The sequence below is a fragment of the Chelonoidis abingdonii genome, chromosome 10, assembly GCF_003597395.2.
Source record: "Chelonoidis abingdonii isolate Lonesome George chromosome 10, CheloAbing_2.0, whole genome shotgun sequence".
Classification (NCBI taxonomy): Eukaryota; Metazoa; Chordata; order Testudines; family Testudinidae; genus Chelonoidis; species Chelonoidis abingdonii.
Genome location: NC_133778.1, coordinates 9718570 through 9742075, shown reverse-complemented (window position 1 = coordinate 9742075; position 23506 = coordinate 9718570). Strand labels below are relative to the sequence as shown.

The following is a 23506-nucleotide window of genomic DNA, read 5'->3' as shown; positions in this document are numbered from 1 at the left end:
ATAAACAAAAGAACAAAAGAAGATGACAAATGATTTCATGTACCCATGCTAATTCAAAGAAACCTATTGATCATCCCGGTTCGTTCCGGGAGTAACGGTAGGCCTGAGAATATAAACTTTTGACCTCACGCCATACTGCCAGTTACTTGGAGCCTTGCCCTTCCCCCCAACAAGAACAACACCCCTATTCTTTAAGTGTTTCCCACCACCAGTGTGCAATGTTGTCTCTAATTTTTTCCATCCATAAGCGGAATGAGTTTTGTTATGTGCACCAGTATTGAGGTAATATGCACTTGTGTGGATGTATGCCACCATGACACCCACCAGTACAAACAAAAAATATAGATATAATATATTTTTTAAAAGTTATTTCTTCTTAGGATTTGCTCCTTTGTTTACACATGGCTGTTAAAAGGAGCAGCAGGAGGTCATATGTATCCCGCTTTTAGGGGGAAAAAACCATGGAACTATTATTAAAAAGGCATCTGCTTCTGTTGCCTTTGCCAAGGCTGAATCGGTAAAGTAGAACTGAAGGCACTGAGGCGTGAACTGGCAGGGACTGAGTTGGGATAGATGTTTCACATTGTTTTCAGCTACTGGTTAAATGTTACTTCTTGGATTCACTTCTGAACACTTTTTGTTCACAAATTGCTCCCTATTACCCAGAAAAACAGGATATTTTTAATATTTCTGTTTACATATCTCAAATCTTGCAGACAACCCAGAGCAGTTTGCTTTGCCATTCATCAGAGTGGGTGTGGTTCATCTCTGGAGAAAGATTGAGGAATGAAATCCTTCTGAATATTGTATTCATTTATTTTTATCTCCATCTAAGCAATGGATGGACAGCTTCAGCATTTTAGCACCAAATTAGCAGTCTTATTCTCAAATTTGGATTGCTCTCTGGTTTGTTGGTCCTTTCTCAGAGGGAGAAGCCTGCAGATATTTTAAGCCATATGCTCTTATTTCCTACCTACTCAAACCCATGGTACAGCCCGTATTTTTCAATCATAAATGTCACACACAGTGCATAGGGCAATAGTGGCTGGGCTTGGGCTGATGGCTGTGTTACACTGAAAAAGGACAGAAACAAGACAGTAGCCTCTCTGTATGTGACTGATTGTCTTCTCACAATGTGGGGCACAACTGCACTGGCATTTTACTGCACTGAAACCTTCTTGCTCAGAGATGTGAAAAATCACCCCCCCGCTCAGCAAGTTTCAGCAGTGTAAAGCACCAGTGTAGACAGGCTTCCAGGGCTGGGAGCTATGCCTCTCATGGAGGTGGTTTTTTAAAGTGCTAGGAGATCTCTTTCCCAGTGCTGGCGCCGTGACCACACTGCCGGCAGTGCTTTAATCTGGTAAGTGGAGACAAAGCCTAAGAACTCTGCCAGTGTCTCACTATATACAATTGTTATAGGTTTCTCACCTACCATAGCCTGAGTCAGTAACCAGCTAGAGGGGAGGGCTGGCCCGGCCCGCCTGCCCACTTACCTGCCTCTCTCCCCCTTCTCTTTCCTTCTGGCTCCTTCCCAGCCTTTGTAGCTCCTGGCTCATCAGGCTGGCAGGTGTTGCCAATCATGAGGCAGATCTAAGGCTTTTCAACCAGCACCAATCTATCCCCCTTGATTGGGGCTGTGGTGTGAGGGGCTGATTAGGCATGTTTGCAGCAGCACTCTGACACACTCACACTCTCTCTCATATAGGCCTAGACGGGGCCTGCGGGGCTGGCTTGGACAGTGCGATTTTACTAGGGCTGGCTTGGCCAGCGGTTTGGGTCAGGGCCATGGCTGGCTTGGCTGGAGCCTGCTTGGGTCAGCTTCTCCAGGTTGAATTGCCAATCTGGCCCTGACAGGCTTGGCTGGTGCATGGACCAGCTTCGCCCGCTTTGGCCAGGGTCGGCTTGGCCAGGGCTGGCCCAGCCTACTTGGCAGGAATTGTCTTGGCCAGCATGTGCTTGGCCAGCATGTGCTCTGTTTTTTCATTAAAACAGAAAAATGTATTTTAACTAAAAGGAAAAAAAATAGCCAAACGCAGCCCAGTTGTGCAGACAACTTATGGTAATTCCCCCACTCCACAAGACCACAAAAGGGAACTTTGGAGAAGGGTGCCTAATTTCCTTAAGGATCTATTAATTCAGAGTTGTAAGTGTGTTGTATCAACCAAGCAAGGTACTACCAACTTCAACCGGACTTTATTTTTAGTGGAAACCTCTGTACCAAGCTGCTGCTGCACCCTCTGCAACTCTCTCAGCCGCCTCAACTCCTCCCCCCTCATTCCTGTTTCCTGTCCTTTCAGACTCCCAACAGCCAGTGCTCCCAGTCCTAATAATTACAAGCACATCTGAACACCACATTCCCTCCTCTCTTAGGAAACTCTCCCAATTAAAATAAACGTTGTTTTTCTAACCACAGGAACAAATTGGAAACAGACACTATATTATTGGCAGAAATATTATACTGGAAACACTGCAGATACTACATAAGTCTTTAGTCCACACAGGTGGTCTTCTGGGTCTGACAGCCTGTCTCTCAAGTCCCGGTTCTAGTCCAATGCAGGGCCGCCGGGGGGGGGGGGGGAAGTGGGGCAATTTGCCCAGGCCTCCGCAGGGGCCCCACAAGAGTTTTTCGGGGCCTCTGGAGCGGGGTCCTTCACTCATTCCGGGGGCCCAGAAAACTCTCGCGGGGCCTGGGCCCCCGGAGCTTCTTTCGCTCCGGGTCGTCGTCGTCAGTTCGGCAGTGGGGGGTCCTTCTGCTTCCAGAGCGGAAGGACCCCCCTGCCGCTGAAGGCTTACCACTGGAAGCGGGGGCCCTCCGCCGCCGAAGACCCCAGGCCCCCTGAATCCTCTGGGCGGCATTGGTGCAATGTCTTGTTGTGTTGGTTCTATGGTTAAGTCATCCAGTGCAGACTGGGTGGTTGCATAATCTCCTCTTGGTGCATAGGCAGGTGCAAGATAAGAAGCATTCCATCCTCGCCCATCAGAAAGTCGATAGGTGTAAGGTCCCTTCTTCTCTATGATTTTTAAGAGGAGCTGTGAATTTATCGTCCCCTTTGCATCAATTCCAGGTTTTCATATTCTAGCGAAGGAACCACACTCAAAACTTTGGTTGACACCCCCACTGTCTGAAGGAAAAGCCTTATACCTTTGCATTGGTTCTGTTCAACTGTTTTTTCTCATCTATCCTCGTTTAGGGCATCAGGTCGTGCCTTTAACAATCCAGCAATGTTCAGTTTAGTATTCACCTGTTTCCCATGCAATAACTCTGTGAGTGATCTTTGCATTGTGGCATGTTGTGTAGCCAGGTATGCTTGCAAGAAATCAGTAGTGAAGGGTATCCACAATCGCCCTTCCGGGTTAGCTGTTTGCAAACTCTCTTTCAAACTTCTGTTAAACTGTTTGATTTCCCCATCGAGGAGGGTAATATAGGATTGACCTTCTGTGTAAAATGTTCTTCTCTGCTAGAAAGGTTTCAAACTCCAGGGAAGTAAATTGACTACCATTATTGGAAACTAGTTCTTTGGGGTTACCTTCCCTGCTAAAAACTGAAGAGAGAAACTTAATTACTGTAGCAGAAGAGATTTGTAATGTAAACACTACCTCAGGCCATTTCCTGACATAGTCTATTAAAGTGATGGCATTATGACAGTCAATTTGAGAAGTATCAAAGGGTCCTACAATGTCAATCACCCCTTTTTTCCCATGCAGATTCAGGAAGAGGAACAGGCTATAATGGAGGGATACATGTCACTGCTGTCTTATCAAGCATTTGGCAAGTGACACAGGTTTTTATGAGTGCTTCAGTTTGAGAGGCCATCCCTGGCCACCAATACGGATCCCATAGTCATTGTTTGGTTCTGACAATTCCTTGATGAGTCTCGTGTGCCAGGTGTATGAGTTTTGACTGTAATTCTTCTGGAACAAGTAGCCGGTTTGTACCGTGTATCACACAGCCATCGAGCAAAGAAAGTTCATCCCAAACTCTAAAATAACGCAGCAAAACTGGGTCAAGGTTTTTAGGGTTACTGGGCCATCTCTTTGTCAGAAATTCCTGTTTTTGTTGAATTGGACATGCTGAACAAGCAGCTTGAAATTGTTCTCTTGTAACTGCAGTAAGAGTGCTTGTAATAAGTGCAACTACTACATCCTCATCCTCCAGTGGACCATCCGGTGAAGGCAAAGGCAGGTGAGAAAGGCAATCATCTACCACATTTTTGTTTCCAGGCTTATATTCCAGGTCATAATTGAAAGAGAGTAGTCTTGCAGACCATCTAGCAATACGATATCCTGCTCTTCTCAGTCCTTTCATGGTGAGCAATGTTGTCAAGGGCTGTGATCTGTGTGCAACTTGAATGTGCGACCCCACAGGTAAGTTCTCCATTTTTCAGTAGCCCAGACACAAGCAAGTGCTTCTTTTCCTACTGTAGAATATTTTCTCTCAGCATTACTCAGTGTCCTTGAATCAAATGCAACAGTCCTCTCTGCGTTGTCCTCCTGAAGTTGTGTGAGGACAGCCCCAAGTCCATAACCCGAAGCATCAGTAGTTACAATTGTGGGCAATGTGGGACTGAATAATGCAAGTACTGGACTATGTACAATCAATTCTTTCACCGTTTCGAAATTAGCTTGCGCATCCATTGTCCACACTAAGGTTGAACTTCTCCATAGTAATTCTTGTAATGGTTCAATGACAGAAGCATAATTAGGAATGAATTTTGCATACCAGGAGGTAAGACCCAAGAGAGAACATAAGGTTTGCAAATCTGTTGGAGGAGGAGCATTTGAAAATGCCAAGATATGATCTGGATCAGGTTTTAGTCCAGCCTGTGAAATTGTATGCCCCAGAAAGGAGAGTTCAATTTGTCTAAATTTACATTTGGACCTATTGAGCTTGAGGCCTGCTTTGCTGATGCAGTTTAGTACAGACTGCAGGTTATCATCATGCTCCTCAGTGGTATTTCCAAACACGATAATATCATCCAAACAGCACTGAACTCCATGTTGATTCTTCAGAATCAATGACATCATTTTGGAAGGCTGATGCGATACTGTATGGAACACGTTTAAAATGAAATAGTCCCTCATGTGTAATAAATGCTGTGAGGTTTCTGCTGTCTTCATGCAACATAACCTGGTGGTATGCACTCTGCAAATCAAGAGAAGAAAACATCTTTTCTTCACGGAGTTCTGCCAATACATCTTTTATGTGAGGAAGAGGATGGCTGTCAATCACAATAACTTTATTTGGCTCCCTTAAGTCCCCACAAAGGCGAATGCCTCCACCTTCTTCTGCGTCACCACTATAGCTGAAACCCATTCTAAGGAGTTAATCTCTTCAATAATGTCATTTTGAACAAGTTTTCTAAGTTCCTCTGAAACGGCTTCCCTGACTGAAAATGGTAAGCGCTGTAATTTCTATCATACAGGCATCACATTATTCCACATTCTAACTTTATGCAGAAACCCATAATCACAGCTGAGTTTCTCTTCAACCTGGTGTTGGGTCCTTGCTGAAACTGGTGTGTGTACCGCAAGAGTGCTTTGCTGAGGAAGATCAATTTGTCCATTTACTACCCTGAGATTTAAAGCAGCCAATAAACCCCTGCCAAGGATAGGAGTGCTTTTGTGGACAATGTAGAACTCTGCAGTTACACAGCAGTCACCAAAAGTAACTATTTCTGGCAGGCAGCTGTTATACCGATAAAAACTAGCAGGATCTTATTAAAGGGGACAAGACATTTGTCACATTTATTGTAAATACCAAAATAAAAGATAACAGCAAACAGCGTTGTTTGGCTACTTATTCCTATGATTACTTCTATATATCCATTCACGCAATCATTCATACAAGTTCTGTATAGATATTATAGTTACCAGCCTTAAGTTGCTTGTGACAGAATACTGGCCAGGTACCCTGTACACAAGAGTGGAGCCGAGTCCGGGTCAGGTGCACCTGATGCTCCTGGAGGCTGGCAGCAGAACCATAGACTCAAAGGTCCTCAGTTCTTCAAGTCCAGTTTTTATAGGGATTTTCCCTATGTCAGTCCATGAGAGTTGCTTCATTCTGCTGCTGTTAAATCAATCAGCATGGGTGGCTGCGTCCATGTTGTCATGATGTTTGTTTTCCTTCCTTTAAGGTGGTGGGATGGATTCCAGTTTGCCCTCCGGGGGTCATCTGGTTGATCCCACTTGACACCTTCTTCAGCCAACACTGAATTTTCAGGCTGGTAACTCCCTAGCCAATTCATTCATTATTTAAACTAAGCACTCATTCACATACATTCTCTGTCTTAATCCTATCTCTTTTCACTGTCTCTTTAACCTTTTTGGGGTGTTACCAATTTTATGTGAGACTCGTTGTCTTTTATCATTTAAAAATAAAGTGAGATGAAAACTTACAGAGGGTGGGAGGTCTCTATCTTATGTTTGTACTATAACTGCTACTCTTTTGGCTCACAGCGGCCGTTACAAAAGTGTCACTTAGACTTAGAGAAGGGCACTTAGAGTCAATTAACGTTTAACAAGTTTTATACAAATATTTCTGTGAGCAGGCTTCACACAGAACACAGCTGGTGGCTTGCAGGTAGAGGCTAAATCTGGGGAATCACATTATTTCTACTATAACCTTTAGTATAAAGTAATTAAATTTTTCCATATAAACCATGTCTAATATAAACGAACTTCTTAGTATCCCTACACAGCCAGGTACTGGAATATGGTTTTTCAAATAGCACACCAGCTGAAGTTTGGGTTCAGTAAGAGGCACATCTTTAAATAATGCAAATAATGAATCAGGTAGTATAGATACTGCTGAGCCAGTGTCCAACATTAGCTGAATAGAAATGTGATTTGCTTGAGGGTATGGTGGAAACATTTACAGTGCACTTTAATCTGTTCTGAAAACATGTGCAGTAGTGATTTTGTCCACACTCAGGTCATTTATGTTGCAGTGTGGCAACAGCTAGGGGTTCGTTGCCCGGTGTGCTTGTCCCCAAATAACCACACCGGAGATGGAGAGGCTAGTATTACTTTATTTGAGCTCAAAATAAGGTGCACGGAGATGCAACTCTCAAATCATGCACGAGACACTATTCGTTGCCTTGTCTCTTTTATACCCTACTTGTTTACACAGGTGTTCATAGGTACCATCATTCATTATTTACAGTTCATTAACAACAGGATCTTTCAATTAACTATATCCTTTACTTAAACTATTAACCCGCCTTTTGATTAATAACGCTAATGACATGCTGTACCATAAACAAAAGAACAAAGGAAGATGATAAAACGATTTCATGTACCTATTCTAATTGGAAAAACAACCTATTGATCATCCCTAGTTCATTGGGGGGTAGTGGCAGGCCTGAGAACATAAACTTTTGACCTTACACCATATTGCCAATTACTTGGAGGCTTGCCCCTCTCCCCAACATTTACATCTGGTATTGTAACTGCATGCACCTGTTGACTGAACTGGCTACTGCGACATACTTTAGCAAAGTGCTCAATCTTTTTGCAATGATTGCACTGAGCTACTTATGCTGGACATCCTGTGTAGCTTGCAAGGTGTTGTGAGGATCCACAGTGAAAGCATGCTTTTACTGTATTTGCATTTGCTGATTCAGTGGCTTTTTAGTAGTTTTCCTCTTGCAGTTGTTTCACTGCAGTGATAGTGAACTTTTCTGCAAAGGAGTCACAGCCTGGACTGTGCTTTCTGTATCTCTGCTCATTATTTTGGCTTCAGCTATAACTGACTCAATCTGAGCAGCAATGGTTATTGCTTTTTCTAGTATAAGCTGTGGTTCTAGAAGTAAGCATTCTCTTACACGAAGCATGGTTGTTTTCTCAATGAGCTGGTCTCTGATCATCTCATCTGCCATATTCCCAAAATCACAAGTTACAGTCAGACTCCTCAGGGAAGCAATATATTGCATTAAAGTCTCCCCTGGTTTTTGCTTACGCTGGTGAAATCTGTAGCGATTAGCTACTACATTCAGTTTTGGCACAAAAAAGTTCTTTAATGCAGTGAGTGCAGTCTCATATTTATCATCTGCAAGGGGAAAAGCGTAAACTGTACACTGCCCTTCTGCTCCAAGGCAGTGGATTAGCAGAGCACGCTTTCTTACTTCAGAAATCTCTGTAGCACTGATAGCAAGCGGATGAGTTTCAAACATATGGATCCAGAGAGTTAAAGCAATTGGAGGCTCACCTGGGCTGTGCAGAAAGGGTGCAGGTGGGTTCAGAGGCAGAAGATCCCACCTTTGTCGCCAAAATGTTGTATCAACCAAGCAAGGTACTAACAACTTCCACAGGACTTTATTTTTACAGTGAAAACCTCTGTACCAAGCTGCTGCTGCACCCTCTATAACTCTCACTCAGCCTCCTCAGCTCCTCTCCTCTCCTTCCTGTTTCTTGTCCTTTCAGACTCCCAACAGCCAGTGCTCCCAGTTCTAATAATTACAAGCACATCTGAACACCACAAAGTGATTGAATTAACCTGCTAACTACAAACTTTGAAACAAAGAGTTAGGATGGTATAAAAACCTCAGTTTTTTAGAGACTGTTCTCTTTCAACCGAAACAATCTTGAACAGAATAGTTGCTGGACTGCAGGACGAGATATGTTGCTTGTTTTTAAGTCTGAAAATGTGTATTATATAACAGGGATCGGCAGCCTTTCAGGAGTGGTGAGCCAAGTCTTCATTTATTCACTCTAATTTAAGATTTCACATGCCAGTAATACATTTTAACATTTTTAGAAGGTCTCGCTCTGTCTCTATTATATAACTAAACTATTGTTGTATGTAAAGTAAACAAGGTTTTAAAAATGTTTAAGAAGCGTCATTTAAAATCTAAATTTAAAATGCAGATCTTGTCAGTTTAGTGTAGTAGTTCTTAACATGGGGTGCACGCACCCCCTGGGGATGTGAGATGCCCTTTCTGGGGGTGCGAGACGTGCGAGATTTTTTTTAAGAAGGTAAATCATCGAAAACACAAATTAAGCACAGGCACATAAGTAGAACTACTTTGTTTCATCAAACCTGTGTATTTATTAACATTGTACATTTCTTTTAATGATTACTGTAATATACAAACAAAGTTTTCAAGTTTTTAAGCGAATTGTAGTGTAATTTTTGATAAGGGGTGTGAGAACATATTTTGAGAACTCCAGACCATCAGCGGTCTGAGCAGGGCTGGAGTGTAGTGTATTAAATTGCTCCCAATAGGAATGTGCTACTTATGGTGTACTACGTATGGGTGCCAGTCCTGGTGCTCTAAGCGGCATGATAAGGGGACGGGAAACGGGGGGTTGGATCGGCGTGGGAGTCCCAGGGGGCCTGTTGGGGTTGTGGATAGGGGTCGGAGCAGTCAGGGACCAAGGGGGCTTGGGTGTGCTCCTGGGGCCGGAAAGGAGAGGGGGTCCCGGGAGGGAGCAGTCAGGGGACTAGATCCAGGGAGGTTGGATGGGTGGGGGGCTCTGAGGGGGGCAGTCGAGGGCAGGGGGTCCTGGGAGAGGGTGGTCAGGGGACTATGAGCTGGGGGGATTGGATGGGTGTGGGGTTGTGAGGGGGCAGGGGTCCGGGACGGGGCGGTCAGGGACTAGGGCTGGGAGGGTGGATGGTGTGGGATTCTGAGGGGGCAGTGAGGGGCAGGGGGTCCCGGGAGGGAGCGTCAGGAGACAAGAGAGAATAGGGGGTTGGATGAGTGGGCAGTTGGGGGGCAGGGGGTCCCAGGTGGGGGTAGTCAGGGGACAAGGAGCGGCGAGTGGGGTAGGATTGGTCAGTGGTTCTGAGGGGAGCAGTCGGGAGTGGGAGGCGGTGGATGGGGGCGGGCTGTTTGGGGGGGGCACAGCCTTCCCTACCCAGGTGTAGTGTATTAAATTTCTCCCCATAGGGATGTGCTACTTACGGTGTACTACTTATGGCTGCCAGTCCTGGTGCTCTGCAAGTAGCACATTCCTATGGGGAGAAATTCCTATGGTCTGGGGTTCTGTCTGCCAGCTCCTGCCAGCCGGGGTTCCGGACACCTGCGCTGCTCAGCTTGCTGCTGGCCTGGGGTTCTGTTCACTCAGGCCAGCAGCGAGCTGCACGGGGGCGGCGGCCAGGACCCCGGCTGGCAGCAGTGTGCCAGTAAAAATCGGCTCGCGCGCCGCAGGTTGCCGACCCGTGTTGTCCATGCTATCCTTACTAATTAATGGTAGCTCTCTTTATTGCAGTGTGAACTGTTTAGCATGGAATCAACAACTTCAAGCTGCATTTCACCAGGGCCAGGTAAAACTTTAAAAAAAATTAGCTATAGTTATGCTTAATACTGTTAAATTAAAAAATATCAGGTATTTCACAGATTGTATAGGGATTTGATGCATTTGGGGAATAATACTAACTAAACTTTTGCTTCTTCTTTAATCCAAAGCTCAAATACACATGAGGGAAAACAGAAAGTCATGTGCCAGCACCCCTTTATTCTGGGGTGGATGGTAAATTAATATAATTGACTTGTGTGTGTTTGTTTTAAAAAATTTAAAAAAAAAAAAAAAAAAGATTTGGTTTTAATGTTTAAATTGTGACTTGAGGCTATCCTAGATATAAGTGTGGGGTTTTGAAATATTTTGTTTTTAAACAGTTTGGTTTTTACTCTGCAAAATGTGATGTGATTTTAAACTGGGCTGTTTAAAAATTAGTTTAAATGTTTAAATTGTTGTTGGTTGATTCAGGGGTCCTGTGCAAGACATAGTTATGGTGACGGATTTAAAACATATTCTACTGCACACTATGTTTTGGGTGCATGGTGGAAACATGTTCTTGTATTAAAAATATCTTGGTTTTGAAGAAACGCTAGTGGTAGAAATAAACCAAAATCTGTGTTTGTTGTATAGCCTGAAATTGATTATTTTGTTTAAAATGATGACTTTTTAATAGGAAAAACTCTAATCAGTAATTTATTAGTAAGTTTATAATAATGTTGTCTGCTCCACAGTACAGTCAAAACATGAGAGACCCTTAGACCAGGGGGTAAACAAGCTCAAAAGGAAAAGGAAAGAGACAGCTGAAAAGAAAAATTCACCAGCATCAATGGCTGACGAATGGGTGAAGCCCAGTAAATATATTTTGCTTATTGGTTTGGTTATTTTATGAGGGTTTGTATTTTAAGTGAATACATAGATGTGGGTGAGAAAGATGGTAAAGTTAAGTTTTGTGGGTTTGGTGACTTTTGTAAAATGTTTATTTGAGGCTAATTTGCAACATCTGTTTTTCCTAATCAGGCGTAGCCAGCTTGCCTAATAATGCCATAGTCAGAGCTACAGGGACACCTCTGCAAGAACTGCCAAAGAACCAGGAATCTGCCCTAAGACCTTTAACAACAATGCCAACGCAAAACAGCACAAGAGTGCAGATGAGTCCAAAGCTCGTATACGTCAAGCCAAAGGACAAAACAAAAGATCCTGGTAAAAAGCAACCACACAAACACAACTCCTGTTTCTCAGTGGTCAGCACCACACCTAGCCCTGAGAAAACTGTGAGCAAAAACACACACAAACCCGGAGCACATGCTTTAGGGGTTGTGAATGAAAAAACAAGGACTGAAAGCTGGGGTAGCTCCTTATGAAGTATCTGGAAATTTATTATGACCCATTCTCCCTACACAATAAGCTCAGCACAGCTCTTCAGTATTCTAAAAAGATTTGGGAAAAATATGATGCTTTGTTTAGAAAGCTGATGAGCGCTGTATCCTCAGGGGTTCTAAAAGAAAGGAGGACTGGAAACTACATCCAAAATGCAAAAGCTCTTGCGGATGAATTTTTGAAATGTGTATTCATTTTTCCATTGGGTGGCTCTGAGCAGGAATGACTAGTCGTGGAAAGGGGCTTGAGTAAAAGGGGCACCCTCAAGGATACACATCAGTTAAGGTGTAAACAAAAGGGGGGACAGCATTTGGAAGATAAACAGACTCAAAAGTTACAAGCCAGGATCACTAGAATTTTTTTTAAAAGGCTAAAGAGGTGATGAGAAGAAAAAAAACAAAAAGAGATGCCCCCTGTTGGAGGCTCTCAAACTGGTGTGTCTGAGGATGAGAAGGCGGAATCCAACCTGCAGGACAGTGTTGACTCTCACACAGAGTCTGATTTCAAAAATTTCCCAGAAGGCTCTCTAGACTAGAGGTGGGCATATTACGGCCTGCGGGCCACATCCAGCTTGTGGGACCCTCCTGCCCCAGGAGACAAGCTCCCGGCCCCTCCCCTGCTGTTCATCCTCCCCCACAGCCTCAGTTCGCCCCGCCGCCGGCACAGTGCCGTGGGTGACGGGGTTGCGAGCTCCTGGTGCTGCACTGCTGCAGATCCCTGCTTGACTCAGTGCTCTGTACTGCGTGGTGGCGTGGCTGGCTCCAGCCGGGCAGCACAACTGTAGCACTGCCAGCTACCAGTGCTCCAGGCAGCCACCTGGGGCAGGGAGCAGGGGGTTGGATAGAGAGCAGGGGAGTTTGGGGGTGATGGTCAGGGGGTGAGGGGTGTGGTGGTCAGAGGGTGAGGAACAGGGGGGTTGAATAGGGGCAGAGGTCCTGGGGGAGCAGTCAGGAAATAGAGGAGGGGTTTGATGGGAGGCGTGAGGGAACATGGGGGGGTAGGGGTTCGGGGTAGTCAGGGGACACGGGAGAAGGGTGGTTAGATGGCTCAGGAGTCCTGGGTAGGCAGTTAAGGAGCGGGGGGTGGATGGGGTGGCGGGGCGTCAGGGGCAGGGGTTCCAGGGGACAGGGAGAAGGGGTGGTTGGATGGGGCAGGAGTCTCAGGGAGCGGGGGGCATCAGGAATGAGAGGAGGGTTTGCATGGGGCAGCTGGGGGCAGTCAGGGGCAGGGGTTCTGGGGATGGTGAGGGGACAGAGAGTGTAGGGGGGTAGTGGGGCAGGGATCCCAGGGGGGCAGTCAGGGAACACGGGGGTTGGATTGGTTGTTTATTGGGGTGAATTTCCAGCAAGCATGATTCCAGTTTCCTTCCTAGCTCTGATGCTGCAGAATGTTTACCCCGTGTCCCCCTTTCCAACTCTGATGCCACAGAGCCTTGCCTGTGTTCCTATTCCCATTCCTATTTGACCTCAGTTTGTATAGTAAAACTTGAGTTTTGCTTAGCTATACCTTAACCAATCATTTTACAGAAATATAACTAACCAATTCTAACATATTATAACATAATTCTCTCACCAATTATATCCCTCTACCTTAATTAACTTACACCTAGCAAAATTAATTATACAGCAGAGAAGCAATTAGAGAACCAGACAGATTAACAATAGAAAAGTCAGGGCCATAAAGATAGAACAATACAGAAATGAAAGTTTCACAACCACAACTATTGATAAGTGAGTTCTTGCTAGGCAAGATTATATCAAACTAAGTTTTCTTTAACCATCTTAAGATCTGTTTCTTTATCTGACAGTGATGGGCACTATCAGGCCAGAACCGCTTTCCTAACAGCCCAATAGCACCTTATTTCAATGTGACTAGTTTGGAATGTGAGGATGTGACCATACGCTTCCCAGCTTATGGCTGCCTCTGCTGCTTAGCCTAAGAACAAAGCCTCAGACTATCCTAGTGACTATCCTAACCTTAACCCTAACCCTGTGCCCATACACAGGCAGACTGTGATTTTGATTCTTTGTTTTATTCCTCTATAACACACCTAAATTATTAAAGTATAGGCCTTTACAGGCGGGCCTGAATATCTGTAGTCTAACAGCGGAATTGTTAGACTGGAAAGTTGCATGAGAAACTGGGGTGGTCAGATCAAAAAAAGATTATGCTCAGTAATGTAGCAGCGTCTGAACAGCATTTACAAGTCAACATACAGGTGATGCTTTATGTGGGTGTTGTTTTTTTTTAACCAGTGGGCCCAGTGTACCCCAAGACTTTTTTCATCTTGTTGTATGATGAGCATTTCTATGGGGTGCTGGATGTGAAAAAGTTGTTCGGTGTGAAAAATTATTGTGAGTTTTGCCATGCAGTGTACAGTCACGACCACTCTTGCAGGTATTGTTGCTGCCTCTGCTCAAGTGCGACGTGCTCAGACAGTGTGGGTGCGCAGCTGAGGTGTCCTAGCTGTAGACTGTATTGTTGCTCCAAAGACTGTTTAGACAAACATGTCGACTGTGCATCAGAAAAACAAGTTGAATGCCTGTCTAAAACTTTATGTGATAAGTGTCAGTCTTATGTGGACAAGGGGCACCAGTGTAACGGGAGGCATTGTAAGCAGTATCAGGGTTTGATCACCAGTGATGTAGACAGCCACTTGTGTTTTATGGACAGTATTAGAAAGCCCAAATCATAGGAAAAGTATATTTTTAACGATTTTGATGCATGCAGGAGAATGGGTTGCATGTGCCCAATTATATTTTTGCCATGTCCCTAAAGCCGGAAAAATCCTGGGAATTTAAGGCCAGTGAGTGTCTTTCTACCTTTGTTAAGCCCTTTACTGGAAAGAAGTTCTGGGACTACACATTCATAGCACACAATTCCAAAGGTTACGATGTGTACTCCGTCGCTAGACAGTTACTGAAGGAAAGGATGTGCCTAGAACTGATAACTAATGTGTATGGAAGTTAAGGCCCTAGGCATTCATTTTATAGACTCTTTAAATTTCTTGCCCATGAAGCTTAGCAGGCTCCCTCGGGCGATGGGGTTTGAAGGTTGCAAAGGGTATTTTCTACTGTTTTAAACATTTTAGAAAACCAAAATTTTGTGGGGCCTATGCCTTTTACATACAATTTTTTCAATCTTCTCTCATAAGCCATGTTTTCTAGACCTTTATTCATTTTTGTTGCTCTTCTCTGGACTCTCTCCAATTTGTCCACATCCTTCCTGAAACATGGCACCCAGAACTGGACTCCAGTTGAGGCCTAATCAGCACGGAGTAGAACGGAAGAATTACTTCTCGTGTCTTGCTTATAACACTCCTGCTAATGCATCCCAGAAGATGTTCACTGTTTTTGCAACCAGCACTACACTGACTCATATTTAGCTTTTGGTTCACTATGACTCCCAGATCCTTTTTCGCAGTATGACTTCCTAGGCAGTCATTTCCCATTTTGTATGTGTGCAACTGATTATCCCTTCCTAAATGCAGTTCTTCACATTTGTCCTTATTGAATTTCATCTTATTTATTTCAGGCCATTTCTCCAGTTTGAATTTTAATCCTATCCTTCAAAGCACTTGCAACCTCTCCCAGCTTAGTATCATCTGCAAACTTTATAAGTGTACTCTATATGCCATTATCTAAATCATTGTTGAAGATATTGACCAGAACCGGACCCCAAACTGATCCCTGCGGGACCCCGCTCACTATCCCCTTCCAGCATGACTGTGGACCACTGTAAGCTACCCTCTGGAAATGGTTTTCCAGCCAGTTTTGCACCCATCTTATTGTAGCTTCGTCTAGGTTGCATTTCCCTAGTTTTGACAGTATCAAAAGCTTTACTAAAGGCTAGATACACCATTTCTGCCGCTTCCCCCCTATCCACAAGGTTTGTTACCCTGTCAAAGAAAGCTTTCAGGTTGGCCTGACACAATTTGTTTTTTATAAATCCATGCTGACTGTTACTTATCACCTTATTATCTTCCAGATGTTTGCCAATTGATTGCTTCATTATTTGCTCCATTATCTTCCTGGGTATAGAAGTTAAGCCGACTGGTCTGTAATTCCCTGGGTTGTGCTTATTTTCCTTTGTATATATGGGTACTATATTTGCCCTTTTCCAGTCTTCTGGAATCTCCCGTCTTTCCTGATTTTTTTCAAATGCTAATGGCTCAGCTATCTCCTCGGTCAGCTCCTTGATTATTCTAGAATGCATTTCATCAGACCCTGGTGACTTGAAGACATCTAGTTTGTCAAATATTTTTTAACTTGTTCTTTCCCTACTTTAACCTCTTCTGATCCTACCTGATTTTCACTAGCATTCACTACGTTAGATGTCCAATCACCACCAACCTTCATGGTGAAAACTGAAACAAATCATTATGGACCTCTGCCATTTCCACATTTTCTGTTGTTATTTCCTCCACCCCATTGAGTAACAGGCCTACACTGTCCTTGGTCTTCCTCTTTTTTCTAATGTATTTGTGGAATGTTTTCTTGTTACCCTTATGTCTTTACCTAGTTTGATCTCACTTTGTGCATTGGTCTTTCTAATTTTGCCCCTACATACATGTGTTATTTGTTTATACTGGTCTCTCGCATCTTACGTGCATTTAACATGTGTGATTTCAGCTTTACATGGTCAGCGAAAAAAAAAAAAGGGAACAATAACAATTTTAATACTGTACCTGTAGTGCGGGCAATTCCGCCCGCCATTCAACTCAATGTAATTTTGACTATACGCGGTTTTCACTTTACGCGCTAACCATGGAACGGAACCCCCACGTAAGATGAGATTCGACTGTATTCGTTCTTTGTAATTTGACCTAGTTTCCACTTTTTGTAGGACTCTTTTTTGATTTTTAGATCATTGAAGAGCTGGAGTGAGCCTCTTACTATACTCTCCATCTTTCCTATGCAGTGGGATAGTTTGCTCTTGTGCTTAAGAACAGCCATACTGGGTCAGACCAGTATCCTGTCTTCCAAGAATGGCCAGTGCCAGGTGCCCCAGAAGGAATGAACAGAACAGGAAAATCATCAAGTGATCCATCTCCTGTCGCTCATTCCCAGCTTCTGGCAAACAGAGGCTAGGGACACCATCCCTGCGCATCCTGGCTAATAGCTGTTGATGGACCTATGCTCCATGAATTTATCTAGTTCTTTTTTGAACCCTGTTATGCTCTTGGCCTTCAAAACATCCTTTGGCTAGGAGTTCCACAAGTTGACTATGTGTTGTGTGAAGAAATACTTTCGTTTGTTTGTTTTAAACCTGCTGCCTATTAATTTCATTTGGTGGCCCCTAGTTCTTGTGTTATGAGAAGTAGTAAACAACACTTTGTCATCTACTTTCTCTACACCAGTCATAATTTTGTAGACCTCAGTCATATCTCCCCTAAGCCATCTCTTTTCCAAGCTGAAAAGTCCCAGTCTTATTAATCTCTCCTTATACAGAAGCCATTCCATACCCCTAATAATTTTTGTTGCCCATTTCTGGATCCTTTCCAATTCCAAAATATCTTTTTTGAGATAGAGTGACAACATCTGCACACAGTATTCAAGATGTGGGCATATCACGGATTTATATAGAGGCAAGATGATATTTTTTGTCCTATTAGCTATCCCTTTCTTAATTATTCCGAACATTCTGTTCACTTTTTTGACTGCTGCTGCACATTGAGTGAATGATTTCGGAGAACTATCCACAATGACTCCGAGATCTCTTTCTTGAGTGGTAACAGCTAATTTAGACCCATCATTTTATATGTATAGATGGGATTATGCTTTACAACGTGCATTACTTTGCATTTATCAACATTGATTTTCATCTGCCATTTTGTTGCCCAGTCACCCAATTTTGAGAGATCTTTTTGCATGGGTATTAACTATCTTTATTAATTTTGTATCATCAGCAAATTTTGCCACCTCACTATTTACCCCTTTTTCTAGAATATTTATGAATATGTTGAATAGGACTGGTCCCAGAACAGACCCCTGGGGGACACCACCATTTAACTCTCTCCATTCGGAAAACTGACCATTTATATGTACCCTTTGTTTCCTGTCTTTTAACCAGTTACCAGTCCATGAGAGCAACTTCCTTCTTATCCTGTGGCAGCTTACCTTGCTTAAGAGACTTTGGTGAGGGACCTCGTCAAAGGCTTTCTGAAAATCTAAATACACTGGATCCCCTTTGTGCACATGCTTCTTGACCCCCTCAAAGAATTATAGCAGATTGGTGAGGCATGATTTCCCTTTACTAAAACCATGTTGACTCTTCCTCAACAAATTAAGTTCATCTATATGTCTGACAATATTGTTCTTTATTATAGTTTCGACCAGTTTGCCCAATACTGAAGTCAGGCTTTCGGGTCTGTAATTGCCCAAATCACCTCTGGAGTCCTTTTTAAAAATTGGCGTCACATTAGCTATCCTCCAGTCATCTGGTACAGAAGCTGATTTAAATGATAGGTTACAGATTACAGTTAGTAGATCTGCAATTTCACATTTGAGTTCCTTCAGAACTCTTGGGTGAATCCCATCCGGTCCTGGTGACTTATTACTGTATAATTTATCTATTTGTTCCAAAACCTCTAATGATACATCAATCTGGGACAGTTTCTCAGATCTGTCACCTAAAAAAAATGGCTCAGGTTTAGGCATCTCCCTCACATCCGCAGCCGTGAAGACCAAACCAAAGAATTCATTTAGTTTCTCCACAATGGCCTTATTGTCCTTGAGTGCTCTTTAGCACATCAATCATCCAGTGGCCCCACTGGTTGTTTAGCAGGCTTTCTGCTTCTGTTGTATTAAAAAAAAAATCGCTATTACTTTTTGAGTCTTTGGCCAACTATTTTTCAAATTCTTTTTTGGCCTTCCTAATTATATTTTTACACTTCATTTGCCAGTGTTTATGCCCCTTTCTATTTTCCTCATTAGGATTTAACTTCCACATTTTAAAGGATGCCTTTTTGCCTCTCATTGCTTCTTTTACTTTGTTGTTTAGCCACATGACTCTTTTTTCGTTCTCTTACTATGTTTTTTAATTTGGAGGATACATTTAAGTTGAGACTTTATTATAGTATCTTTAAAAAGTTTCCATGCAGCTTGCAGAGATTTCACTTTTGGGGCTGTACCCTTTAATTTCTGCTGAACTAATCTCTTCAGTTTTCTGTAGTTCTCCTTTCTGAAATTAAATGATACAGTGTTGGGCCACTGTGTTTGTTTTTTCTGCCATAGAGTGATGAAATTTAATTATATTATGGTCCCTATTACCAAGCGGTCCAGCTATATTCACCTCTTGGACCAGATCTTGTGCTCCACTTAGGATTTTATCAAGAATTGCCTCTTCCCTTATGGGTTCCAGGACCAGCTGCTCCAAGAAGCATTCATGTAAGGTGTCAAGAAACTTTATCTCTGCATCCCATCCTGAGGTGACGTGTACCCAGTCAATATGGGGGTAATTGAAATCCCCCATTATTATTGAGATTTTTATTTTATTAGCCTCTCTATTCTCCCTGAGCATTTCACAGTTGCTATCACCATCCTGGTCAGGGTGTCGCTAATATATCTCTACCACTATATTCTTAATATTAGAGCATGGAATTTCTGTCCATGGAGACTCTATGGTACAGTTCGATTAATTTATGATTTTTTTCTTCATTTGAGTCTGTGCTTTCTTTCACATATAATGCCACTCCCCCACCAACACAACCTGTTCTGTCCTTCCGATATATTTTGTACCCTGGTATTACTGTTTCCCACTGATTATACTCATTCCACCAAGTTGCTGTGATGCTTATAATATCAATATCCTCATGTAATATGAGGCATTCTAGTTCACCCATTTTACTATTTAGTCTTCTAGCATTGGTATATAAGCACTTTAAAAACTTGTCGCCTTTTAGCTGTCTGCCATTACATGATGTAATTGAATGAGACTCTTTTTTATTTGACTGTTTCTGATCAGACCCTGCCTATATTTTATCATTTTCCGTCCTCACTAGGACAGAGAGACTCTGTATTAATATATCCTCCCCTAAGGGATGTCAGAACCACATGCTTCTCCACACTTGTTGGCTTTCCCCTAGCCCTTAGTTTAAAAACTGCTCTACAATCTTTTTAATGTAAAGTGCCAGCAATCTGTTTCCATTTTGTTTAGGTGGAGCCGATCCTTCCTGCGTAGGCTCCCCCTTTCCTAAAAGTTTTCCCAGTTCCTAATAATTCTGAACCCCTCCTCCTCACACCATCATCTCATCCACGCATTGAGACCTTGCAGTTCTGCTTGTCTAACTGGCCCTGCGCGTGGAACTGGGAGCATCTCAGGGAATGCTACCATAGATAGAGGTCCTGGACTTCAATCTCTTACCTCTGGTCTTCCTGAGTTACCCCGTCCCTTGGTTAAGGGTTGATGGGTGCTAAAAGGCTTAGGGATCACAGCCTCCTTAAGAAGCTGTCAGCACAGACAAGGTCAGCACATGGTCTCCTAAACAAACCGCGCACACGGTATATTTGAGTCAAGCAGCAAGCACACCACAAACATAGATACCCACACTGCGGATAACAAACTTACCCCAAGGGTCGCGTAATCGCTCTTCTTTCACCTGGAGAACTCCCTCGCCAAACTCCCCTGTTAGCAGCTCCTGTTTGCTCTTCCTCTCACTCTGCCTCCCTTATATCCTTATTGCCTTTCATGCTATTTATATCAAGCCATTTTTCAAGTTTGTCAGGATCATTTTGAACTTGAATGTTGTCCTCCAAAGTGCTTGCAGCCCTTCCCAGCTGGGTGTTGTCTGTAAACTTTATAAGTGTGCTATCTCTGCCATTATGAAAACCATTTATAAACATATTGAATAGAACTGGACCCAGAACAGATCCCTGAGGGAATTCCACTCAATATGTCCTTCCACCTTGACTCTGTACCATTCACATCTACGCTCTATTAGTGGTTTTCCAGCCACTTGTGCACCCATCTTACTATAGGTTCATCTAGGCTATATTTCCCTAATTTGCTTATGAGGAGGTCATGTGAGACAGTACCAAAATTCAAAATATATCATATTTACTGCTCTACCCAATCTGTATACTATAGACTGCACTATCCAGTGGGGTGAGAAAAAATGCTTACTCTAGATGTTGCCCAGTCTAATAGGGTTGAGAGTTTATGGTTATCTTTTCTTTTGGTAATCAACTCTGACTTTTTGCCGATCACATAAAAAGTTAACTTCACCAGTGAGTTTGTCTGAAGTGCATGGCAATTGCTCAGGTATCAAAGGCTGGTGTATATCCACTTTCCATTGATGAAGTGGTGAACCAATTAATAAATTAGACCATATATTCCTGATGTAAAGTGCTGGAAGCTGGGGGTATTTGGCTCTGGTGCCTTTCTCTGTGTGATTGTTGAATGGCTCTGGGAGCATTCATGCAATCTAGCAGCTGGGTGTGGGTCTGCACATTCAGTAGTGCTGAGTGATAACAGCGCCTGGAGGAGGGGTTGCTGCTGGTCACTAGCAGGGCATTGTGAGAGACAGCCCAGGCTGGAGTTCAGGGGGCACAGTGGTCCCACGGCCCCAGGCTGCACCCCGATGATCCTGTCACATTTCCCATCCTTCATGAATCCTCAGAGATAATTGTCAATGGTTCAGGAGTCTCTTTGGCCAGTTCCTTAAGTATTCTTGCATGTATTTCATCAGGCCTTCCTCACTTGAAGACACCTTCAAAGATTATCCCCAATGGCTCAGAGGTCTCTTCCATTAGGACCTTAATGAGCTTACATTGCAGCAAGGAAGACTTATGTTAGATATTAGGAAAAACTTTCTACCTATAAGGATAGTTATGCTCTGAAATAGGCTTCCAAAGGAGCTTGTGAATTCCCCGTCACTGGAAGTTTTAAAAAACAGATTGGACAGATTGGTCTGTGAGGAATGATCTAGGTTTACTGGGTCCTGTGATAGCACAGCGGTTTGGACTTGTAGAGTTCTTGAGCTCCCTTGCAGCCCTACTTTTTGATGGTTCTGTGCTTTCTCTGATGTTGCTTCTTGCTCTTTGGAGGAACTACCCATAAGCATCCACAGGCAAACTTGGTTATCATCCTTCCCATCCCTCCATACAGCTCCCCTCTTCCATGAAGCTTTCAAACACAGGACAATGGTTAGGCTGCTGAAACCGCTGTTTATCAGGTTGACAAATGTTGTCTTGTGCTCCCCCTGTCTCTATTCAGGGCCATTGTACCTGTATTCCCCCTCTGCTGTCCAGCTGTCACCTCTTTTGGATAGAAACGCACAACAGTCAGGAGGGATAGAGATGTATCTCCAGGCTTCACAGCTCTGAACACTGTAACTGCCCCTACTTAACTTACCACACTTCTGTTTCCCAGCAAACAATGATTCTCAAGGTAAAAGATTAGAGAGCCTAGACACATGCTAATAGCTTACTAGAGATCACCCCAGCCCCACCAAGGGCTGAGGCAGGTGTACAGATCTTCAAACCCCACTACAATTTTTTTTAATTTGTTTTTTATTACCCTGTGGTCAAAAGCTAATAATTGTTAGCTCACTATTTTATCCAATTTAGGCCACTGAAATTTACTCTTGGGCAGGGCCATCCTTGGTGGGGTTGCGGGGCCCAGGACTATTTCCCCCCACCCTCCTCTACCACAGGCTCCACCCCCACTCCACCACTTCACCAAGCACCCTTACCCTGCCTCTTCCCACCCAGGGCCGGCCCACAACATTTTAGCACCTGAGGCAAGGAGCTCAAATGATGCCCCCATGCCCTCTCACTTAGGCCAAAACTTTGAAAGGTCTGAGTTATGCCTTCTTCCCGTTCTACTCCTTTCATGGTGCTGCTCTGCTACCTACCCCCAATAAAGGAGTACTAACAACTTAAAATGCCTTGTTCAAAAATTTTAAGTAACACTTCACTTTCAAACACCTGAACAGCAAATGTAACTTGTCTTTTCTGCATAGTAAACACTGGCATTTTTATATCCGAATAATCAAAGTGGTGCTTTCCATGCCTTCTTGGTTGTAGAGATTTGAACTGCTTCCTGAAGGTCCATAGTCTGGGCCAGCTCATGCTCTATTGAGATAGTTGCAAGGCCGACCAGCCTCTCCTGTGTCATTGTGGAGTGTAGATGTGTTTTATTAACTTCAGTTTGGAGAAGTTGCTTTCTCCACTGGCAACTGTTACAGGAAGTGTTAGAAGTATGCACAGAGCAACAAAAGCATGGGGGGCGGGATAGCTCAGTGGTTTGAGCATTGGCCTGCTAAACCCAGGGTTGTAACTTCAATCCTTGAGGGGGCCATTTAGGCTTCTGGGGCAAAAATCTGTCTGGACCTGCTTTGAGCAGGGGGTTGGGCTAGATGACCTTCTGAGGTCCCTTCCAACTCTGATATTCTATGAAAGAGGATGGTCATCTTATTTGTGCACATATATTCCAGAACAGCCTTTGGAGTTGATCCTGCTGAAATTTATCTTGAAAAGGCTTTCAGTTTGTCACCTAAATCACTCACATCAATATCACACATATCATCAAGTGTCACTGTCTCTAGTGCCCTGCATTGATGGTGTAGGTCTTCTTCAGGTATAGTGAAAAGTTTTGGAATATCATACAACATCCCAAATATACTGCTGTGTTCCTTGAGCTGCATGAAATATTCTTCAACTGACTGTATTGCACAATCTAGCACCTGATCAAAGAATTCATCTTTGGAGGAGTATAAAAATATTGCTCAGGCATGCAGGAGTGAAATCAGGAAGGCCAAATCACACTTGGAGTTGCAGCTTGCAAGAGATGTTAAGAGTTATCATAACTTCTTACTCAGATTTGAACCTTAGCGTTCATAAACTGAGAAGCTAGAATAAACTCCTCTAAGCTTAATTACCAGCTT

At 43.4% G+C, this 23506-nt stretch overlaps 1 protein-coding gene across 1 annotated transcript in view; it reads left to right on the top strand.

Moving 5' to 3' along the window:
- Positions 1–23506, top strand: part of LOC116826854 (uncharacterized) — a 60106-nt gene that overhangs the window by 18624 nt on the left and 17976 nt on the right. The window contains exons 2-4 of the mRNA XM_032783871.2: positions 4222–4365; positions 10213–10267; positions 11260–11442. Coding sequence (XP_032639762.1) covers positions 4315–4365; positions 10213–10267; positions 11260–11442 — 289 coding nt within the window. The 5' untranslated portion in view covers positions 4222–4314. The remainder of the gene's footprint in view (positions 1–4221; positions 4366–10212; positions 10268–11259; positions 11443–23506) is intronic.